We start from the raw sequence: 19542 nt of genomic DNA, 5'->3' as shown, positions 1-19542 counted from the left end.
CTGTCAGTTGCTCACTAGACACTGTCTGTCCTTCCTCACTGTCCCCTGGTCCAGGCTCCTGACCCAGCTCAGGTATCCTTTTGTTTGTCCTGAACTAGCTCTCCAGCCCCCTCCTTGACTAGCTCACCTCTTGCTCACCCTGGCCCCAGGGGGAAGCTTCTAGCACCCAGGTCTGACAGTGACCCCTCCCCCCACCTGCTCATATCCATATCCGCCTACAGGTAATACTGCAGCTCCTCACTCTGGGCCTCCAGGATCAGACCCTACCTACACCCCCACCCTCAGCTCCATCTTATCCTCAGTTCTAAGCTCCCTGACACAACTGGTCCATAGAAGACCTCTATAAACAGCAAAGGAATCATTACCTCCTGCAAAGAAGCTCTGTCCCACAGGAGGTTCCGTTGCTTGTTTCTGCAGCTCGAGGAGAACCACAAATACATAGACACAAATCTGCAACCATCCCAGGGTCACGCAACTCATGTTCTGCACTTAGATCCGCAAAAGCAACTGGGAAGAGATATGTCGAAGGAGGGAGGGAACCCCTCCCCTCCCCCGCCGAAGAGAGGGAAGGGCTAGCTGGAACAGATGCACTTCCTATCGGCAAGAAGCCTCCTTTTCATCTCTGCAATGTCCACCCCAGAGTTCAGACTCACACCAATGCCTGCATCCTCCAAGGGCGTCTCGCCCCCTTCCCCTGCCCCACCTCATGTGTGAAGCCTTTCTGGAAGGCACCAGAGAGGAGAGCTCTAGAACCTGCGGGTGATGTGTTGGTGATGCGGGGAAAGCAGTCAAGCAGAGCAAGGTGGGATTCCCAGGTCCGTGTCCAGGGCCCCTCCCACCCCATATTCGCCCTTGGGCAGGGCGGACACCTGGAGGTGGCTGGCAGGCAAGAGCACCCCATATCTGAGGGGTTTGGAGAAGTGTCAGAGTCCCTCACCCCGCCCCCCTCGGCTTCGGGAAGCTGGACCCGGACCCCCAAAATTAACAGAGAAGGCGTGGCGGGCCGGCTCCCCCGGCGGCGCCGCGGCACCCCGGCCAGCCTCGCGGAGCGCGCCGGGAGAGGAAGTTCGCGGCCGCGTCGCCACAACAGGCAGTCCGCAAGCTCAGACTACAAGTCCCAGGATTCATCGCACTCCGCAGCACCGGCTGACCGTGGTTGCCCTTGGCAACAGAGCGGGTCTCCGGGAGCTGGGAACCCTGCGCGCTCGCCAGTCGGGGGAGGGTCGCAGAGCGACCTGACCGAGGGAGGGACGCGGGCGGAGCGACCGAGGGGACAGCGGAGCCCGACAGGGCCGACGTTCAGAGGGACGGAGATGCACGGGGCTTTCCAGAGCCAGAGAGGGACGTGGGGGGAGGGGGAGGAGAGGTTCACAGCCAGAGCGGGTGAGAAGGGGTAGAGATGGGGGGCGAGCTGGGGGGAGAAATAGATGAGTTCAGACAGCCCGAGAGATCCCCAGCGACAGAGGGACACGCTGGCAGAGCCAGACAGTGGGTCTGAGGGAGGGCTGGACACAGAGGAGGAGGAAGAGGCGAAGACAAGGAGGCTCGCAGACTGGGGACCCAGAGGGGTGAAGGGGTGGGGCGACAGACACAGATTCTCACAGAGGGAGGGGGCTCCTGGGAACCCCAGTCACTGCCCTATGGAGAGAGGCAGGGAGAGAGCCACAGAGACAGAGGTAGGAAGAGGGAGAGAGTCAGGGACGATGGAGACATCTGGTGAGAAGCCGAGGGACACCAAGACCCAGAGAGGGTCACAGCATGGCCACAGGCACAGGCAGAGACACACAGAGAAATAGAAGCCAGGACCCCTGGGACAGGGACAGAGCGCGGGCAGACACAGTGACCCAGGCCCAGAGAGAGTCAAGACTTGAAGAGCCGCAGAGTGAGACGCCAGGCCTCTCCGTTCACCACTGGGCCCCCAGCCCTGAATACAAAGTTTGTGCAATGAAGCAGTGACACCGGCAGAAGCCCAGAGATCCGAGCGGAGTCTCAGCGGGCTGCCGGGACCTGCACAGGTACCCCAGTGGGAGCAGGCCCCGGCCGGCGGTGGGGGCAGGGCACCGCGCAGAGGATGCCCCCTCCCTCCAGCCAGCCCCCGGAGTGGGTGTGCGCACGTGTGCCGGGGGAGGGGCATTTGTCCCGAGTCTCAGGGAGGGGGGACGCCTTTAAGCCGAAACCCCGCCCCTCGGTCGTCATGGCAACGCCTCCCCCCAGCTGGGGCTCCCACATTTCAGCAGGTGCCTGAGCTGGAGCTCCCGCCGCCGCCGCCCTTGCCTCCGGCTCCTCGGCGCCCTGCCCTCGGCTCTCCGCCTTGCCCGCCCGCTCCCCCTGGCGGAGCCGGCGCGCCCCGGGGTGCGGCTCCCTGCCCTGCACTCCGCGCCTGGAGGTGCCTCGCCCCTCTCCTTCCCTCCTCGCAATCTCCCCGTGGCTCAGGGCTCTCCCGAGTCTCGAGTCTCCGGCTCCTCGTCCTTCCACCTGTTTCCCCCAGAAAGGCAGGATCCTGGTCCCTGCAACGTTCCTGGGGCCATGGCAGGCCTGGGCCCCGGCGGAGGCGATTCAGAAGGGGGACCCCGGCCCCTGTTTTGCAGAAAGGGGGCTCTGAGGCAGAAGGTGGTCCACGAAGTCAAGAGTCACAAGTTCACCGCCCGCTTCTTCAAGCAGCCAACCTTCTGCAGCCACTGCACCGACTTCATCTGGTGAGGGAAGGGGCTGGGGGCCTGAGGGAGGAGGGAACGATGGGTGGAGACATGTCACCCCAGACCCCTGAGTGATGGAGAAGAGGGCTGCAGCCCTGGCTCCTGGTCCTAGGGTAGGAAGGGGCTGGGGACCCAGACTCCTGAGTCTGAGGGAGGAGGGGGCTGGGGACCCAGACTCCTGAGTCAGAGAGGAGGGGGCTGGGGACCCCGACTCCTGAGTCAGAGAGGAGGGGGCTGGGGACCCCGACTCCTGAGTCTGAGGGAGGAGGGGCTGGGGGCCCAGATTCCTGGGTCTGAGAGAGGAGGGGCTTGGGGGACCTGGACCCCTGGGTCTGAGGGGGGGAGGGGCTAGGGGCCCCAGACTCCCTAATCTGAGGGAAGAGGGGTTGGGGGCCTGGACTCCTCCTGGGTCCGAGGGAGGCGGGGCTGGGGGACCCCCGACTCATGGGTCTGAGAGAAGGGCTGAGGGCCAGAATTTCTGGGTTCTAGAACAAGAGACAGCTGGGGCTCCACTCCGGGGTCCTGGTCACAGAGGGAACAAGGCGCAGTGAGGCTCGCAGAGGTGGGAGGCCCAGGCACCCTGTGCTGCACTGACCTCTGATCCTTGATCTTGCAGGGGCATTGGAAAACAGGGCCTGCAATGTCAAGGTAAGAGCTGGGCACCAGGACTCCCAGGACCCTCAGGAGGGTGGAGGCTGGGGCCCCACAGCCCAGGAGGCTTGACACACGTGTTCTTTGGTCCCCAGAGAGGCGCGGGGGAGCCCGGGGTGGGGGGTGTGGCAGAGACACAGCCTGCGGTGGGGAGGGAGCTCTGACGGCGGGGCCACCGCGGAGGTGGTACTGAGGGCCCCTCCCTCGGCCGGCTCCAGGTGGGGACAGATATTTGGAGAATCTGTTGCCATGGGAACAGGGAGATTTGGAAAAGGGGAGCTCAAGGGGGGGCTGGAGATGCGAAGTCAGAGCCCCCCCCCCAAGCTGCTGTCACCATGACAACACCAACAGTCCTAGGCAGGGGCAGGCCGGGTGGGGTCACCGATGGGCGGGTGGGGGCCGGGCGGGGCTGGCAGATATGGGGGGCGGGAGAGGGGGGCGAATCCTAGAGCACCAGCTGCCACTGCTGAGAACAGAGTGAGTCAGGGAGAGGGAGGCCGGCAGCGGCCCCCAGACTCACTTCTGCCCAAGTCACTGCTCCCTCCATTCTGTCGGAGGACATTTCTGTTTCCTCTCCTCCTCAGCCTGCCTCTTTCCTTGCTTTCTCGTCTCTGTGGGTTTGTGTCTGTCCATGGGATCCTGCTTCCTCCTTGGGTCCCTGTCCCTCTGTCTTTCATGGTCTGTCTCTGTGTCTCCCTGTGGCTGTGTGGGCACTGGGGTCCCTCTGCTCTGTGATGCTTTGCGTCTCTGTTTCTGGCTTTGGGTCCATCTCCTGAATTTCTATCTCCTGGTTTCCTTCCCCCACTCCATATTGTGGGCTTTCCTTTGATTTTCTTTTGAACTCTCAATTTGGGGGTCCCCCTCTCTGTTTTTCTTTCTGTTGAGATCTCTCTCTTTCTGATTTTCTGTGTATTGGGCTCTCTCTCTCTCTCTCTCTGTGTGTGTGTCTCTATGATTCTCACCTTCAGTCTGCAGCTTTGTGGTTCATCGACGATGCCACGAATTTGTGACCTTCGAGTGTCCAGGCGCTGGGAAGGGCCCCCAGACGGATGTGAGTGCCCGGACACCTGATTCTTCCTCCTTGGGCCGCGCCCCCGCCCTCACCCCCTCGGCGTCCGTCCCAATTTCTCCTGCTATTTTTAAGGCTGGGAGGGGAGGGGGGCTGGAGAGATAGGGAGAGCTAGTCTGGCCCAGATTCCCTGCCCTTGGCCTGGAAAGGGGGAATGAGAGGGGGCTGAGACAGACTGGTGACACAGGTGGGGGACAGAGGGGAGGCAAGGGTGAATGGACTAAAGAAGAGAGAGCATTGGAGGGGTGGGCTGTCATCCAGGGGTCAAGAAATTTAAAAAGAGAAGAGTTGAGGGACAGAGAGAGAGACAACTATTGATGCAGGCACTGACATATGACAGAGAGAGAGAATCTCAGAAATGCAGAAAAAGACAGATTTGAGACAGAGAACAAGGGAGGAATGGAACAGAGCAGCCCAGGAGGGAGGAAAAGGCAAGCCTGAGACAGGGACAAGAAACTCAGAGAAACAGAGCTGCAGATACCCAGAAAGACAAGCTGGAATGGAAAATGGTAGATATTGAGAACGACTTTGAAGATGCAGAGAGGGAGACCCAGGGAGACCCTGTCATGCACACGCACACATGCACATGCATTCACATGTCCTCCAGGATCTGCGTGTACAGATACCCCATGCGTGTGTGTGCCTGCGCGCGTGCACGCACACACACACACACACACACACACACACACACACACATAAACACAGCCTCCCTCCCTACCTCCACCTCCCATCAGCGGGGATATCAGGTCATCTTACAAGAATGGTGGACCCTGTGGCCCGCTCCTAGTCCCTCCTTCACTTTCTGTCTGGCTTCTCTCTGAGCTCAGTCCCCCCTCTGCAATGATGGAAATATCCTGGATCTACGCTGTTCAGTCTGACAGCCACCAGCCACACCTAGCTAGCTAGAGGAGCACCTCAGAGGGGCTGCTCTGACCCAGGAATGGAAATCTAAGTTCCCTTTATTTTTTTTATTTTTATTTATTTTTTTAAAAAAATATTTATTTATTCATGAGAGACACACAGAGAGAGGCAGAGACACAGGCAGAGGGAGAAGCAGACTCCTTCCAGGGAGCCTGATGCGGGGCTTGATCCCAGGATCCCAGGATCATGCCCTCGCCGAAGGCAGATGCTCAACTACCGAGCCACCCAGATGCCCCTAAGTTCCCTTTCATTGGAACTGATTTAAACTTAAATAGCCACATGTGGTTAGTGGCTACTGGTTGGGACAGCATAAATCTTGACATTGCCAGGCTTGTTTTGATAGTTCAATGCAGCCAAGTGGCTTAAGAGTCTAGCCCAGGTCTTGACATACAGTTAGAGACAGTTTTATGATGAGCAGATGGAGAAAGACAGAATGAGAAATTGAGGCAGAGAGAGAGAGAAAGGGGCAAGGAGATCTACAGAAGTCCAGGGGACATCTTGCCAGTTGGTCAGGTGAAGAAAATTGAAGTTTACAAAGAGGACGTGATTTTACAGAACATATGTTGAGCACCACTGTGTTCTAGCACCCATATATATCATTGATCAGCCGCCTCGCTTGCCCACCTCCACCACCAACACTACTTCTGATTTATCCAATGCTGGTTGCATGCATGCATCAGGTATCTTGCATACAGGAGTGAATCTGCACAACACAGAAGGTGGGGTGTTCTTGTCCCCATCTGAGCACGGGCTCCTGAGCCAGAACGCCTGGACTTGAATCCCAGTTCCACCATTTATCGGTTCTGTGACCTTTCAAAAATTAATTTACTTCTCTGCACCTCTTGAGCTTTTCATCTGTAAAATGGGGATGCTGACCATGCCTACCTTACAGGGTTGTTTTGAGAACTAAATGAGTCAAATACTTGGGATGGTACTTGGAATATGGCGAGAAACTATATCAATTATTATCCTTGGAAAGTTGTTGGTATTACTGATGAAGAAACATGGAAAAAATGAGGAGGAGGTCTTCCTCTCCATCACTCTTTTTTCCCCCCCTTGCTTAATGCTTTTGATCTTGTTGTAAGTTACATGGATCAAGGGCTAAAGAAGCAATCAGGGCTTGGCCAGCATGACTTCCATTAGACTCCTTTACAGGGAGGCCTCGTGGCCCCATTTTAGAGGAAGGAAGCCTGAGTCTCTGCAAAGGGTGGCGTGGGGGGAAGCCATGGAGCTGGGTAGTGGGCAGAGTCAAAATGTGGATGCTAATTTATCTAATTAGAGCTTCAGCACTGTCTCTTTTTTAAATAGTGATTTCACCTTGAGAATAAAAGCAGCTTCTCTCCATGGAGTGGTAGAGCTTGCACGTCAGGCATCCTGCTGAGGCCTTTTACATAGGATATCACTTAGTGCATCAGGCACCCTTTGAGTTAGGGTCAGCTGAAGATCTTTAGAGCCCCAGAGTATTGAAAGAGATCATCACACCCACCCCCTCCCTCCATATGTCATTCAAAATAGAATCCCCGCTAAACTGCAAAAATAAATAAAAGCCCAAGAATATCCTGAATTTTCACCCTAGTGATAACTCTTGCAATGCCTCCCTAGAAAAAGGCAAATACCAAATTATTTAACATTCAGACATTGTCAGGAGTGGGGAAGGAATGCTTTACGGGTGTCCTAAATTCATGTTTAATTGGACTCTGGATACTTAGCATCACTTCAAGATATTCACTGTTTATTTCCACTGGGCAGAAGAGGATACTGAAGCTCAAAACTGGGCACTACCTTGCCCCAAATCGCACAGCTGGTCAATGGCGCAGCTCCTATTTAAACCCAGGGCTATAGTGGAGACTGCAATAAAATCATGAATAGTTAAAAAAAAAAATCATGAATAGTAACCACAGCAGCACGAATAACAGTACCAAACACATTTAACATGCCAGGCCCTGCTATGCAGTTTATACTTTCTTTTTAAGTAATCCCTACACTCAATATGGGACTTGAACTCATGTCCCTGAGATCAAGAGTCACATGCTCCATCCACTGAGCCAGCCAGGTGCCCCTACACTTGGTCTTTCATGAGCTGAGAGGTCCCTATAACTGAGAGGTCATATTTTCCATCTCACAAGAGGCTCAGAGAAGGTGGATCATCAGTGGAAAGACATTGCTAGAGGCTGACAGTGAACAATTTGGCGTTCATCGTGGCCCTTAAGTCCTTGGAGAACAGCTTTTGGGAGGTGTGGGGAGCATAGGGACTGTGGAAGGTTAGGAGCCTCCACCTCCTTCAGGTTCTGCCCAAATGCCACCTTGTTAGTGAAACCTTCCCTGATCACTCTCTGCAAATTTCAATCCCCACCCCTGGCAGTCCCTTTTCCTGCTGCATTTGTCTCCAAAGCACCTATTGCCTACCATCCATCATACTATTTTATTTATTCACAGTGTTTATTTTCTGTCTCCCTCCACTAGAAAGTGAACTCCATGGGGACCACAGTGGGTCCTGGCACCAAGAACAGTACCTAGCACACAGCAGGCAGTCAGTAAATGCTGTAGGGTGAATGAGTGGGGGGAGCAAAGCAGAGGAGGAGGAAAAGTTCAAAGGATTCCTCTCCCAAGGTCTAGGGCACCCCTCTCTTCTGACCCCCTCTGATGTCTCCTCTCTGCCTCCAGGACCCCCGCAACAAGCATAAGTTCCGTCTACACAGCTACAGCAGCCCCACCTTTTGCGACCACTGTGGCTCCCTGCTCTACGGGCTGGTGCACCAGGGCATGAAATGCTCCTGTGAGTCTGCTACGCTTGCTGCTCCTGCTTGCTGCTCCTGCCAGAGCTTGAAGCTCTGGGGCCCCTTTCAAAGAGCAGTGTCTGGGTTCCGGTAATGCTAGGGGATGGAGTCTGGTGTTGGGGGCGGCTGGACGCGCTACCTCGCGTTTTGTACTCCCCAGGCTGCGAGATGAACGTGCACCGACGCTGTGTGCGCAGTGTGCCTTCTCTGTGCGGGGTGGACCACACCGAGCGCCGTGGGCGCCTGCAGCTGGAAATCCGAGCACCTACTGCAGATGAAATTCATGTCACAGGTGGAACCCCGCTCCCTAGTCTGGCCCCGCCCTTAAACCCAGGGGGAAGGCCAGTGTTGTTCCCCTGCGCTGCCCACGCCCCCTGCGGGTCCGGCCCACACTCCTGACCCCACCTGCAAGGGCTGACATCACCCCGCCATGCCCCTTCCAGCTCGGAGCGGGGTCTCCAGCCTTGACTCTTAGCAACTTCCAGCGCCTCTTTATGACCTTTCTTAATCGAGGTCCTAGAGAGGGAGGGAGGAGAGAAAACTTGGCGGGGGGCGGGGTGGGGGAGAGGCTCGGGATTGCTATTGGTAATATGGCCAGGGTCCTCACTCCGGGGTCCTGGGGGGAGGGGGTTCTGGGTCTGATTTCTGGGTCCCTGGCTGGGGAAAGGGCTTTCCTGCCCTGTCTTCTGGGTACGTGGGTCGTGAGAAAGGCTGAGACCTTGGACTTTTGACTGCTGACTAAGGGAGACTTAGGGGCCTCTTCCTGGATCTAACCCCGTCTCCCCTCCACTTCCCCTTTCAGTTGGCGAGGCCCGTAACCTCATCCCAATGGATCCCAATGGTCTGTCTGATCCCTATGTGAAGCTGAAGCTCATCCCAGACCCTCGGAACTTGACAAAGCAGAAGACCCGGACGGTGAAAGCCACGCTAAACCCTGTGTGGAACGAGACCTTCGTGTTGTGAGCCTCGGGTGCAGGGGATGCAGTGATGGCTGACGGAGAATGATCTGAGGGTCTTGGTGACCCACAAGACCCCGGAGAGCAGATAGTGGGAGGTGTTAGGACAGAGGGAACCCAAAAACTCGCAGAGAAAGGTGGTGGGAGCCGAGAGACACGTATCTGCACATTTAATCTCCATCAAAGCCCACTACTTTAGAGACAGAGATGGAGGGCGCTCAGAAGAGGAGACGCAAACCCAAAGAGACACAGAGACAGAGTGCAGGGGGTGGAGTGTAAGCAGGGGGGTGGTGGGTGGGTAGCAAGAAGAGAAAGAGAAGCTAATTAACAGAAAGACAGAAGGACAGAAACCCAGAAGAAAGCACGCACGGAGACAGGAGAGAGATCTGGAGAGAAGGATGGGACAGGGATGGGAAGGAGCCCAGGATGTGGGTGGAAGGGAGAGAGACCGAGCCCTCTGCATGTACTCACGATCCCCATATTGGGGGAGGCCCTCTTGGAAAGGATCAGAGATGACAGGACACTTCAGAGAGCAGGAACAGACCCCAGCTCCCCCTGAGAGAGGGAATCCTCCAGCACTGAGGAGAGGGGAGGCAGGGAAGGCGGAGCTGGACCTCACTCTGCCCCACCCTTCCTGCAGCAACCTGAAGCCGGGGGACGTGGAGCGCCGGCTCAGCGTGGAGGTGTGGGACTGGGACCGGACTTCCCGCAACGATTTCATGGGTGCCATGTCCTTCGGGGTCTCGGAGCTGCTCAAGGCACCCGTGGATGGCTGGTGAGGGCGGGGCAGGGGTGGAGGCTGTACCTGGGTCTCTCGGTCTCCTCTGGCTGTTTTCTCTGTCTTCCAGGTCATCATCATTCCACCTCCCTCTCTTGTCCCCTATGCCTCTCCTCCCACCCCATTTGCTCCTGTCCCTTTCCCCTGTCTCCCCATTCCTGTCCCTCTTCCCCATCCCGTCTCCCTGTCTCCATTGTCATCTGTTTCCCCGTCTCCCCTGCCCCGCCTCCGTCCTCCCCACCTGTCTTCCCGTCTCCCCCCACCCGGTCCTTCTCTCCTTATCTCACTCTTTCTCTCCCCATCTCTGTCTTTCTTTCTGCGTCTCTCCCGCCCCACCCACCCCCACTGTGATCCCTCTGCCTCTCCTTCATATACTCCCCTCCTCCCTGCCTCCTGCCCTGCTCTGGTCTCCGTCTGTACTTCAGGTACAAGTTACTGAACCAGGAGGAGGGCGAGTATTACAATGTGCCTGTGGCTGATGCTGACAACTGCAGCCTCCTCCAGAAGTTTGAGGTATTCAGGTCCCGCTTCCCCCAGGGGAAGCCCAGCCCTGCTGCCCACAGCTCAGAGAGGCTGGTTGCCCAGTGGTCCCGGGACTACAATTCCCAGAAGACCCTGGGGTTCCTCCCTGTGCTTTTCTAAGGGACTCCTGCCCCAGGGTATGATGAGAATTAGAGTTCCTAACCATTCCTGGGCTTGGGGGTTTGGAGTCCCCACCCTCTGCTGTAGGGCAGCCTCCTACCTCTCTGGGGGCTCTGACTTTGGCTTTCTTCTCCCTCAGGCCTGTAACTACCCCCTGGAACTGTATGAAGTGAGTAGAGCTCAGGCCTGGAATGGAGACCGTCTCATTCCGGTGGTCTGCCTCTCTCTCCCCACATCTCGCTCCTCTGATACTTGTTTTCATTTCCACACACATGGGCTGGGCACAGACCTGTGCACAGGTCTTGTGATTGCTGAGTAAACCAAGCACTTTGGAGGTGAACCTGACCCTTAAGCAAGTCCCCCAGGTAGGGATACTGTCAGAAATTCCAGTATGATGTTCTATGTTAGAGGTAACCCAGGACTCTGAGAAGCCTAGAGGAGGTGCTAAGCCAGCCTGGGGGGGCAGGGGGAAGTGGTCAGGGAGGGATTTCCCTGAGGAGGTGACACCTGAATGGATCCTTGAGTTTTTCTATTTATCACTGTGGCCTTTTCTCCTCCGTTTGTTTTCTCACTCACTCCACACCTATTTTCTGATGTGTCACATAACCCAAACCCTTTCTGGGAGAAGAATCAGTCCATTCCCTAGGGAGCTCCAATTTCAAAGTAGGAGAAAGTTATAGATGGAGACATCTACCAGGAAGGAATGTGTTTGATAATGGAGGTAGTAGCCTCAGGCACTGGGGAGTACCAGAAGCACCTGGCATAGCCTGGGAGAGCCAGACAAAGCTTGGGGGTGGGGGGTGAGTCCCAGAGGAAGTGCAAGATTCTCCAGGCACAGGAGATGGGGATCAGATTGCTAGGCTGAAGGATGGAAAGCCTTCTAGGCAGAGGGAAGAGCAGGCACAAAGGCCCTGTGGTGGGAGAAGGCTGAGAGTATCTGTAGCACAGCAAGGAGGACAGTGGGGCTGAAGGGGGTAGAGGATGGGAAAAAATAAGTTAAGTCAGAGAGGGAAGGGGTGTGACTTGTCATTCACTAGAAGGATTTTAGCTTTTAAACTGGGTAAGATGTGGTAGGGGTGTGTGGGAGCATCAAAGGTGGCCTGAGGTGGTTTAGATCTGAACAAGACCCTGCTTTGTTTAGAGAAGAGATGATGGAGGCAGAGGGGAAAGGGGAAGGAGGCTCTGTGGAGACTCAGGTGGTAGGAACGGGAGGCAGTGGTGGTAAAGGTGTTCAGATTCTGGGTGTGCTCTGAAGGTTGAGCAATAGGAAGGGTGCTCAGCACTTGCGTCCTGAGAGACCTTCATCCATTCAACACCCTCTGTGCTGGGCGATGCTGAAGACACAGAAAAGAGGGAGACACAGTCTCGGCTTTAATGGATTTTTATTTCTGGCTCTGCTTTTTCATCTGCTGTGTAACTTTGGGCAAGTTATTTAATGTCATTGTGCCGATTTCCTCTTCTCTAAAGTGGGAGTGAGACCACCTGGTGGGCTCAGTTAGTGGAGTGTGAGACTTGATGTTGGGGTTGTGAGTTTGAGCCCCACGTTAGATGGAGAGATTACTTAAAAATAAAAAATAAGATGGGGTGATAACAGAGTTATCTAATGTCATATGGTAATCTGTAATCTGAGTCTTAGTTAAATGATCAGCCCTCCAGGCTCTGGAAAATCAGTACAAGTTCTGAAGCCAAGGGGTGGGGGGCAGAGACAACTTTCTTTTTGTCTCTGTCGCTCCCCGACCCTTTCATTCTTGGATGCTGTGTCTCTCAGGGGCATCTCCTTATCCCTGCCTGGAATCTGACTGCCTCTGGCTTTCTCTCCTTTCTCACAGCGGGTGCGGATGGGTCCTTCTTCCTCTCCCATCCCCTCTCCATCCCCTAGTCCCACCGACTCCAAGCGCTGTTTCTTTGGGACAAGCCCCGGACGTCTGCACATCTCTGACTTCAGCTTCCTCATGGTTCTAGGAAAAGGCAGTTTTGGGAAGGTTGGCCTCCCTGGCTTCTCTCGGGAAGGGGAGGATGTCTGGGGGTAGGGGAGATCAGATTTCTGTCCTTAGGGAAGAGGTACATAGGGAGGGACTCTAGGCTACTGAGTCCCCCAAAGATGACTCTATGGGACCCCTGAGTGCTTTAAGACAGTGCTCAGCAAAACCAGGGCACCTGGTCCTCTGAGAGAGAGAGTCAGGAAGAACCTGGGATTTCCTTTCTGTGTCCCTGAAAGGGAGGGGTTTCCAAAATGGGCCTCTGTCCCTAGGTGATGCTGGCTGAGCGCAGGGGCTCAGATGAGCTCTACGCCATCAAGATCCTGAAGAAGGATGTGATTGTCCAGGATGACGATGTGGACTGCACCCTGGTGGAGAAGCGAGTGCTGGCCCTGGGGGGCCGAGGCCCGGGAGGCCGGCCCCACTTTCTCACCCAACTGCACTCCACTTTCCAGACCCCGGTAAGGGGCGGGGGGCGCAGAGACTGGCTCAGGTCAGACATCTGCTGGGGAATCCGGAGCGGACAGCGAGGCCAAAGAACTGCCTGCACTCTGACTGGGCCTGGCAGAGGGGTGGGTGTCTGTTGGGCGTGGCCAGAGGTGGGGTGTGGGCGCCTGCTGGGCGTGGCCTGAGCCCGGGCTTGAGTGGAGGTGCCCTGAGCGAAGGAGTCCCAAGTAAAGGGCGCGCGCGGGCAGGAGGGTGGCTGCCGAGTGGCCTGCCAAAAGATGGGCTCCACGTAATGAGGTCGTCACCTTCGGATTCTGAGATAAGGTCTGGATAGACTCGGGGCGTGTCCCCGAAGTCCAGGGACAGAACCAGAAGCGAGAACCATCAGAGGTTTGAGAGGGCATGACTACTTAAGAAAGCTCTGGATAAACAGAGCTGGCTTCCTGGATATAAAGGGAAATTATTGTCACTTGCAGGTGGGGCCCGAAACACTTCTGGTTCCTAACAGGTGGCCAGGGTTGTGTTTGTGTGAGGACGTGGGGGGAAGAGGTGGTGGTGCCCCATGGGGTGTCCAGGGAATGGTGGGCTTCAGTCTTCCGTTCCAAGAGGGTGGGAGCCGTTCGGAGCCGCCGCGGGAGGGTGCCTGGCTTAGGGTCCTCGGGACCTCCCCGCTGCTCCGGATTTCTGACTGGGTGGGTCCCGACACTTTCCAGTTAGTCTGCAGTGGGCGGTGATGGATATGTCCTGCCCTCTGCCCAGGGTGTCCCCGCCTCTAAGCCCTGCCCTCCCCTCTCCGCCCCAGGATCGCCTGTATTTTGTGATGGAGTATGTCACCGGAGGCGACTTGATGTACCACATTCAGCAGTTGGGCAAATTTAAGGAGCCTCATGCAGCGTGAGTCTGGGCCAAGAGAGGGGGGGCGGGGGAGGAGGAGCCCAGCATTTGACCTCAGGCTCCTGCCTCCTTCTCCAGGTTCTACGCTGCCGAAATCGCCATCGGGCTCTTCTTCCTGCACAATCAGGGCATCATCTACCGGTGAGGAGTTGTCCGGGCCTTTCAGTGGAGGACGTCAGGCCCCAGAGGGAAAGGGATCAGATTCGGGCTCTAGGGGGCACCTGGCTGGCCCCCACTTGGGACATTGAGCTTACTTAACAACAAAACAAACAAAACCTTGCTGGTCCAGCCAGTTGAACTCTACCCTTCCCTCAATCCTATCCTTTCTACCTCCCACCCCCAGGGACTTGAAGCTAGACAACGTGATGCTTGATGCCGAAGGACACATCAAAATCACTGACTTTGGCATGTGTAAGGAAAACGTCTTTCCCGGAACCACAACCCGCACTTTCTGCGGGACCCCAGACTACATAGCCCCTGAGGTAACCCTTCCTCTGCTGCTCTCCGCGAGGTCCAAATTTGCCTGGTGGGTGTGGCTGGTTATCTGACATCCAAAATATGGGGGTCCTAACCCTGGGGTCTTGACGTGAGTTGTGGGCAGTCTAGCAGCAAGCGGGGTGGAGAGGCCAGTGCACCCTGTATTCTGAGTGGGTGAAGCAGGGTCTCTAAGCTGGCAACATGGGCATGGGCAGAGAGGTGGGTGAGTGTCCCCCAGAAGGACTGGCCCAGCCCATGAGGGTTCTCAGAGAACAGGACCTGTTACAGGACTATTCTGGAAGGTGGAGGCTACATCTGGTATCCTCTCAGCATGTGGGGCCAGTCCCTCCAGAGTACTGAGTGTGTGCAACGCTGTCTCCTGAATATTTCAAGTGGGGGGAGTATGCTCTGACTGTTAAGGAGTTGGAGCTAATGATCTGACTGTATGTAAGTAGATAGAGGGTCCTGACTTCTTTTAATTGAAGGAGGTCCTGGCGTTGGTGGTGCCATTATTAATCATTCAGGGTGATACAATGCTAGTGCCCAGGTAATCAATGTCGATGATTTCAAAACATGGCTGGGTATCAGAATCATCTGCGGAGATTTTGAAAAACACACACATATTGCTGACTCTGACGCTGACCTAATGAGGCTAGAATTCTTAGGGTTAGGAACAGCCCCCTAGATGAATCTTAAATACATCCAGATTTAAGACTCTCTGGTCTCTGAAATGTAGCACTTATGCATCTTATGCACTCTCTTCTTATTGTAAGGAGAGTGTCCAGTTACCTAATTGTTCTAGCTGGGCGGAACTTTTGACTTGGTCCTTAGATAGTCTTTATTTTGGGGACCAAAGGAATGTTCTAAGTAGGTAAATTTTGTTTCTGAATTTTCCAAAAAATGGAGCTCTGACCTGAGAGTTCTGAATGGGAAGAGTTTGTGTTGAAAACACTTAAAGTGGGTACAGTTCCCAGGCATGAGGCCAGAAGGGATCTTAGGCCTCTTAAAGCACAAACCATGATTCCTACCTTCCATCCTTCCTCCTCAGATCATCGCCTACCAGCCCTATGGGAAGTCTGTTGATTGGTGGTCCTTTGGGGTTCTGCTGTATGAGATGCTGGCGGGACAGGTAAGGGAAGCTGGGGACAGGCTGGATTGGCTAAAGGCAACATGGCATGGGGTGCCACCCATTACATGGCCTTTATCTCAAAGGAGCAGATTAGGAAGGGATATCTGGCCTCTCAGGAGGGGTGCTAAGCAGTTGGGAATGTCCTGCTGGATAATGCTGTCCTTGGTCCTGAACCATTATTTTCCCACAGGCCAGAGGTTCTTAAACTTTTTTGGTGCCAAGGACCTCACCTCAGAACAATATGCTTAAATGCATGAAATAAAATAATAGGATGACAAGGGAAATCAATCACACTGTAATGATTATCAAACCTTTAAAATTTTAATTTAACTTAGTTAAGCCAACTAAATAAATTTAACTTAAAAGTATACAGTTTTGTAAATATTAAACACTGGGATGTGGACCTATATGTGATTTCCTATTAATGAATTAAATAGTAATATCTCACAGGGATGGGAAGTAAACAGGAAGGGCTACCAGCAATCTTCAAGTTGAGATGACTAATATTTTGAGATAGCTGTAAATCCAATGTGCTAGGAAAATATCTGTGATTTCTGTTGGTGATGAAGTCACAAGTACTACTATTGTGGTTTTTGCATACATTCATAATTGAATGGGAATGGTAAATTTCAATTAGAGATTTTACAAAATAAAGATGTACTTTCCCCCCTCAATTGTATAAACGGACCTCCTAGACCCCACATTAAGAATCCTTGCCTTGGGGGGTGGGGGGAGCACCTAGGTGGCTCAGTAAGATAAACATTGGATTCTTGATTTCAGCTCAGGTCATGATCTCAGGGTTGTGAGATCAAGCCCTATGTTGGGCTCCATGCTGGGTATGGAGCCTGCTTGGGATTCTCTCTCTCTCCCCCTCTATTCCTTACTCTCCTCTCCCCTACTCCTGCACTCATGCACTCTTTTTCACTCTCTCACTCGTTCTCTCTTAAAAAAAAAAAAAAAGAAAAGAAAAGAAAAAAAAAAGAAAAAAAAAAAAAGAATCCTTGCCCTGGTATTGCTTTTCCTAATCCCAGAAGACTGGAAGCCACTCATCCAACCAAGAGAATGCTTTTACAGTTTTTCCTGTATTTTTTTGTCTCTCTTCTATTTAAATGACATATTGTCTAATTAACACCCTGCTGATTTGCATAGCAGAGCAAGACAGAACAGCAAAGAGGTGCAGAGAGCTGGTGCATCTGAGTTAGGAAACCAGAGAGTCTGAGAGAGAGAGAGAGAGATAAAGCTTTGATGGCTTGTTTAAATTTTTCCCTAGGATGTCAGAGGGGGGGGGTGTTCATGTTCATGGTTGGTGATGAGGGTGTGGAAGGTGGGGAGAGGCAGTTTGTCAAGCTCTGACTCTATCCCTCTATTTCCTCAGCCCCCTTTTGATGGGGAGGATGAGGAAGAGCTCTTTCAGGCCATCATGGAACAAACAGTCACTTACCCCAAGTCGCTTTCCCGGGAAGCTGTGGCGATCTGCAAGGGGGTGAGAGCCCCCTGACCCCTAGGTTCTCCACACAAACTCCTGTGCCCACCCTCAACCATCCAGATACCATGCAGTATCTCTGTGCACATGAGGACCAGGCTCCCACCCCTCACATTACTTCACTTCCATCTGCTGGGAAAGTTTGTAGGATACAGAGAAGTCATCAGAACACTAAATGACTGCCCTGTTGCTACCTCTGGTCTAAGGATGACCTCTCATTCCTCTCTGCGGCACCCACTTCCCAGCTCCCTGCAGGGAGTACTAAAAGGCCAGGGTGGGTTTCCAGAACCGGGTGGGTCAGGTGAACCTAATTCCTGCCACTTTTCTTCCTGTGGGATCTTGGGCAAGCCACCTAAACTCTGGGAGCCTCCCTCCCCTACTGGGGTGATGGAGTTAATGCAGGAGTAAGAGCCTAGCCTGGGGCAGCTTCTCAGGCTTTAGCACACTTCTGCTTCTGGCTCCTGTCTCTATTCTCTCTGACTGTTCCTCTCTGGGTTCTGTCTCCCACCTCTGCCTCCATCTCTATTTGATGGGGCTTCCTGTGTCTCTACCTTTTCTCTGGGGATCTCTGTCCACCTGTCGCTGGGTGTGTGTTCTCCTCCTACCCCCAACTCCCATACACCCATACTCTGGGTCTCTGTCCTCTTTTTGGAACTCCTCTCCTCTCTCTCTGAGTTTCCGCCTTCTCTACCCTTCTCTCTGGGGGCTTGCCTCTGGGGTCTCCATCCTCCTCTCTTTCTGCATCTCTGCTTCCCCCCCAACATCTGCCTATTTCCCACTTTCCCTGGGTCTCTATCTCCCCCTGTCTTGGGATCTCTATGCCCCTTTGCTCTGGGTCTCCAATCACTGTCTCTCCCTTGGGCTCCCTTCATCCCTCTCTTTTCTCTCTCCTCTCCTCCTCCTCTGTCCCTTTTGGGGATTCTTCCCATGTCCGCTTCCTCCTTCTGGGGTTCTTGCCCCCCATACACGGATGCCCTGATTCTTCTCTCTTTCTCTCTCTGTCCCTGGGTCTCTGGGTTTGGAGCTCACCTATCTCATTCTCACTGTTTCTCCCCCATTCTTCTTTCTGCCCGCCTCCCCACCCCTGTTCCCCCTTTGCTGTTCTTCTCTCTCTGGGTCTCTGCCGTGTCTCTGTTCCTGTCTTTCTCTCCTGCTCCTTCTGTGTGCCTCCCTGTCGGGGACTCTGTCTGTCTGTCTGTCTCTGTGTTTTCCACAGTTCCTAACCAAGCACCCAGCGAAGCGCCTGGGCTCGGGGCCAGACGGGGAGCCTGCCATCCGTGCTCACGGCTTTTTCCGCTGGATGGACTGGGAGCGCTTGGAGCGACTGGAGATCGCGCCTCCGTTCAGACCCCGCCCGGTCAGCCACCTTGCGGAGACAGCCTTGGTCCCCAGGGGTGGGGGTGCCCAGGAGCTCCAGTTCCCGTTTGTGCGGGGGAGGGGGGGCTTCCTCTGCCAGGAAGATTGCGCAGAGATTCCAAAGGAAACAAGTGATGGATGGAGGGGCCACAGAGGGACACCCAGGGAGGGAGGAGAACTTCATCCTTCTCTCCCCATGTCTCCCAGTGTGGACGCAGCGGCGAGAACTTCGACAAATTCTTCACGCGGGCTGCGCCAGCGCTGACCCCGCCAGACCGCCTAGTTTTGGCCAGCATCGACCAGGCGGATTTCCAAGGCTTCACCTACGTGAACCCGGATTTCGTGCACCCGGACGCCCGCAGCCCCATCAGCCCACCGGCTGTGCCCGTCATGTAATCTCTCCTGTCGCCACGAGGTGTCCCCAGCACTCCCTTCCCGCGCCGGCCTTAGCACCCACCCCCACCCCCCCTTTCCAATTTAGATCTTGCTCCCCAACATTCTAGCCTCTGCCCTGTGGATGCTAGATGCCCCTCCCAAGCGTTCCTGGCATTCTAAACTCCATGCAGTCTCTAGGGCCTTACCGTGTTCTAGACTCTGCTGTGCTGAGCCCTGGATTCTCACCCACCTCGGTATTCTGGACTCTGCTCTACCAGGTTCCAGAACCAGTACCACTATCTCAATTCCATGGGGTTCTAGACTCCATTTTGGTAGAATCTGTGCGTCTTGTTTTTCTTTTCTTTTCTTTTCTTTTCTTTTCTTTTCTTTTCTTTTCTTTTCTTTTCTTTTCTTTTCTTTCTTTCTTTTTTCTTTCTTTCTGGGAAATAGTCTCATGGGGTGGGCTGTTCCAGACTTGGATTCCAGAACAAACCCCTACCTCTGACTTACCCCCCCTCCACCTCCACTCCATTCTGGACTAAATGGGAGGCTGTGCCCCCATGCTCCAGCACTCCTTTTCTACACTCTAGGAATTCCTGGGATGTATGAAGGATTCTTACCCCAGCTGTTCTCAATCAGCTTTTGTTCTAGACCCCCCACCCTAAACCCATCACTGCTCGCCTGCCAGGTGCATGGCTCCAGTCCTGCTCGGAACCCCCTCCCCACCAGCCCGTGCCTGCCACTCTCTGGGACTCTCCTCCTCCCCCCCCCCCCCCCCCCTGCGCCCACTCTTCTCTTTGGCTCTCCCACCCGGCCACAGCTGCTGGAGAATAAATTTGGGATGCTGATGCTGAAGTGTTTGGATGTTTTCTTCTAAGCTTGCAGAATGAAGGGGGTGTGGAGGTGGGACAC

General features: G+C 54.5%; 1 protein-coding gene across 1 annotated transcript; it reads left to right on the top strand.

Moving 5' to 3' along the window:
• The first annotated feature begins 2240 nt into the window (after positions 1-2240).
• Positions 2241-19415, top strand: PRKCG (protein kinase C gamma). Its single transcript, XM_038527804.1, has 18 exons — positions 2241-2696; positions 3313-3344; positions 4316-4398; positions 8002-8113; positions 8275-8406; positions 8917-9073; positions 9711-9845; positions 10274-10361; positions 10630-10659; positions 12320-12472; positions 12742-12930; positions 13719-13810; positions 13889-13951; positions 14154-14292; positions 15336-15416; positions 16792-16899; positions 18116-18256; positions 18463-19415. Exons 1-18 carry the CDS (start codon positions 2527-2529, stop codon positions 18649-18651), a joined length of 2094 nt encoding a protein of 697 aa, XP_038383732.1. The 5' UTR covers positions 2241-2526; the 3' UTR covers positions 18652-19415.
• The last annotated feature ends 127 nt before the right edge of the window (positions 19416-19542 follow it).

This window comes from Canis lupus, chromosome 1 (genome assembly GCF_011100685.1).
Source record: "Canis lupus familiaris isolate Mischka breed German Shepherd chromosome 1, alternate assembly UU_Cfam_GSD_1.0, whole genome shotgun sequence".
Taxonomy (NCBI): domain Eukaryota; kingdom Metazoa; phylum Chordata; class Mammalia; order Carnivora; family Canidae; genus Canis; species Canis lupus.
Note: the sequence above shows the minus strand (reverse complement) of the source record. Positions and strands in the feature narration are given on the sequence as shown.

Coding starts and splice junctions, on each gene's coding strand:
- PRKCG (XM_038527804.1), top strand. CDS start 2,527: ATGGCAGGCCTGGGCCCCGGCGGAGGCGATTCAGAAGGGGGACCCCGG. Junction 9,074..9,710: donor TGGAACGAGACCTTCGTGTT/GTGAGCCTCGGG, acceptor CCCTTCCTGCAG/CAACCTGAAGCCGGGGGACG. Junction 12,931..13,718: donor ACTCCACTTTCCAGACCCCG/GTAAGGGGCGGG, acceptor TCTCCGCCCCAG/GATCGCCTGTATTTTGTGAT.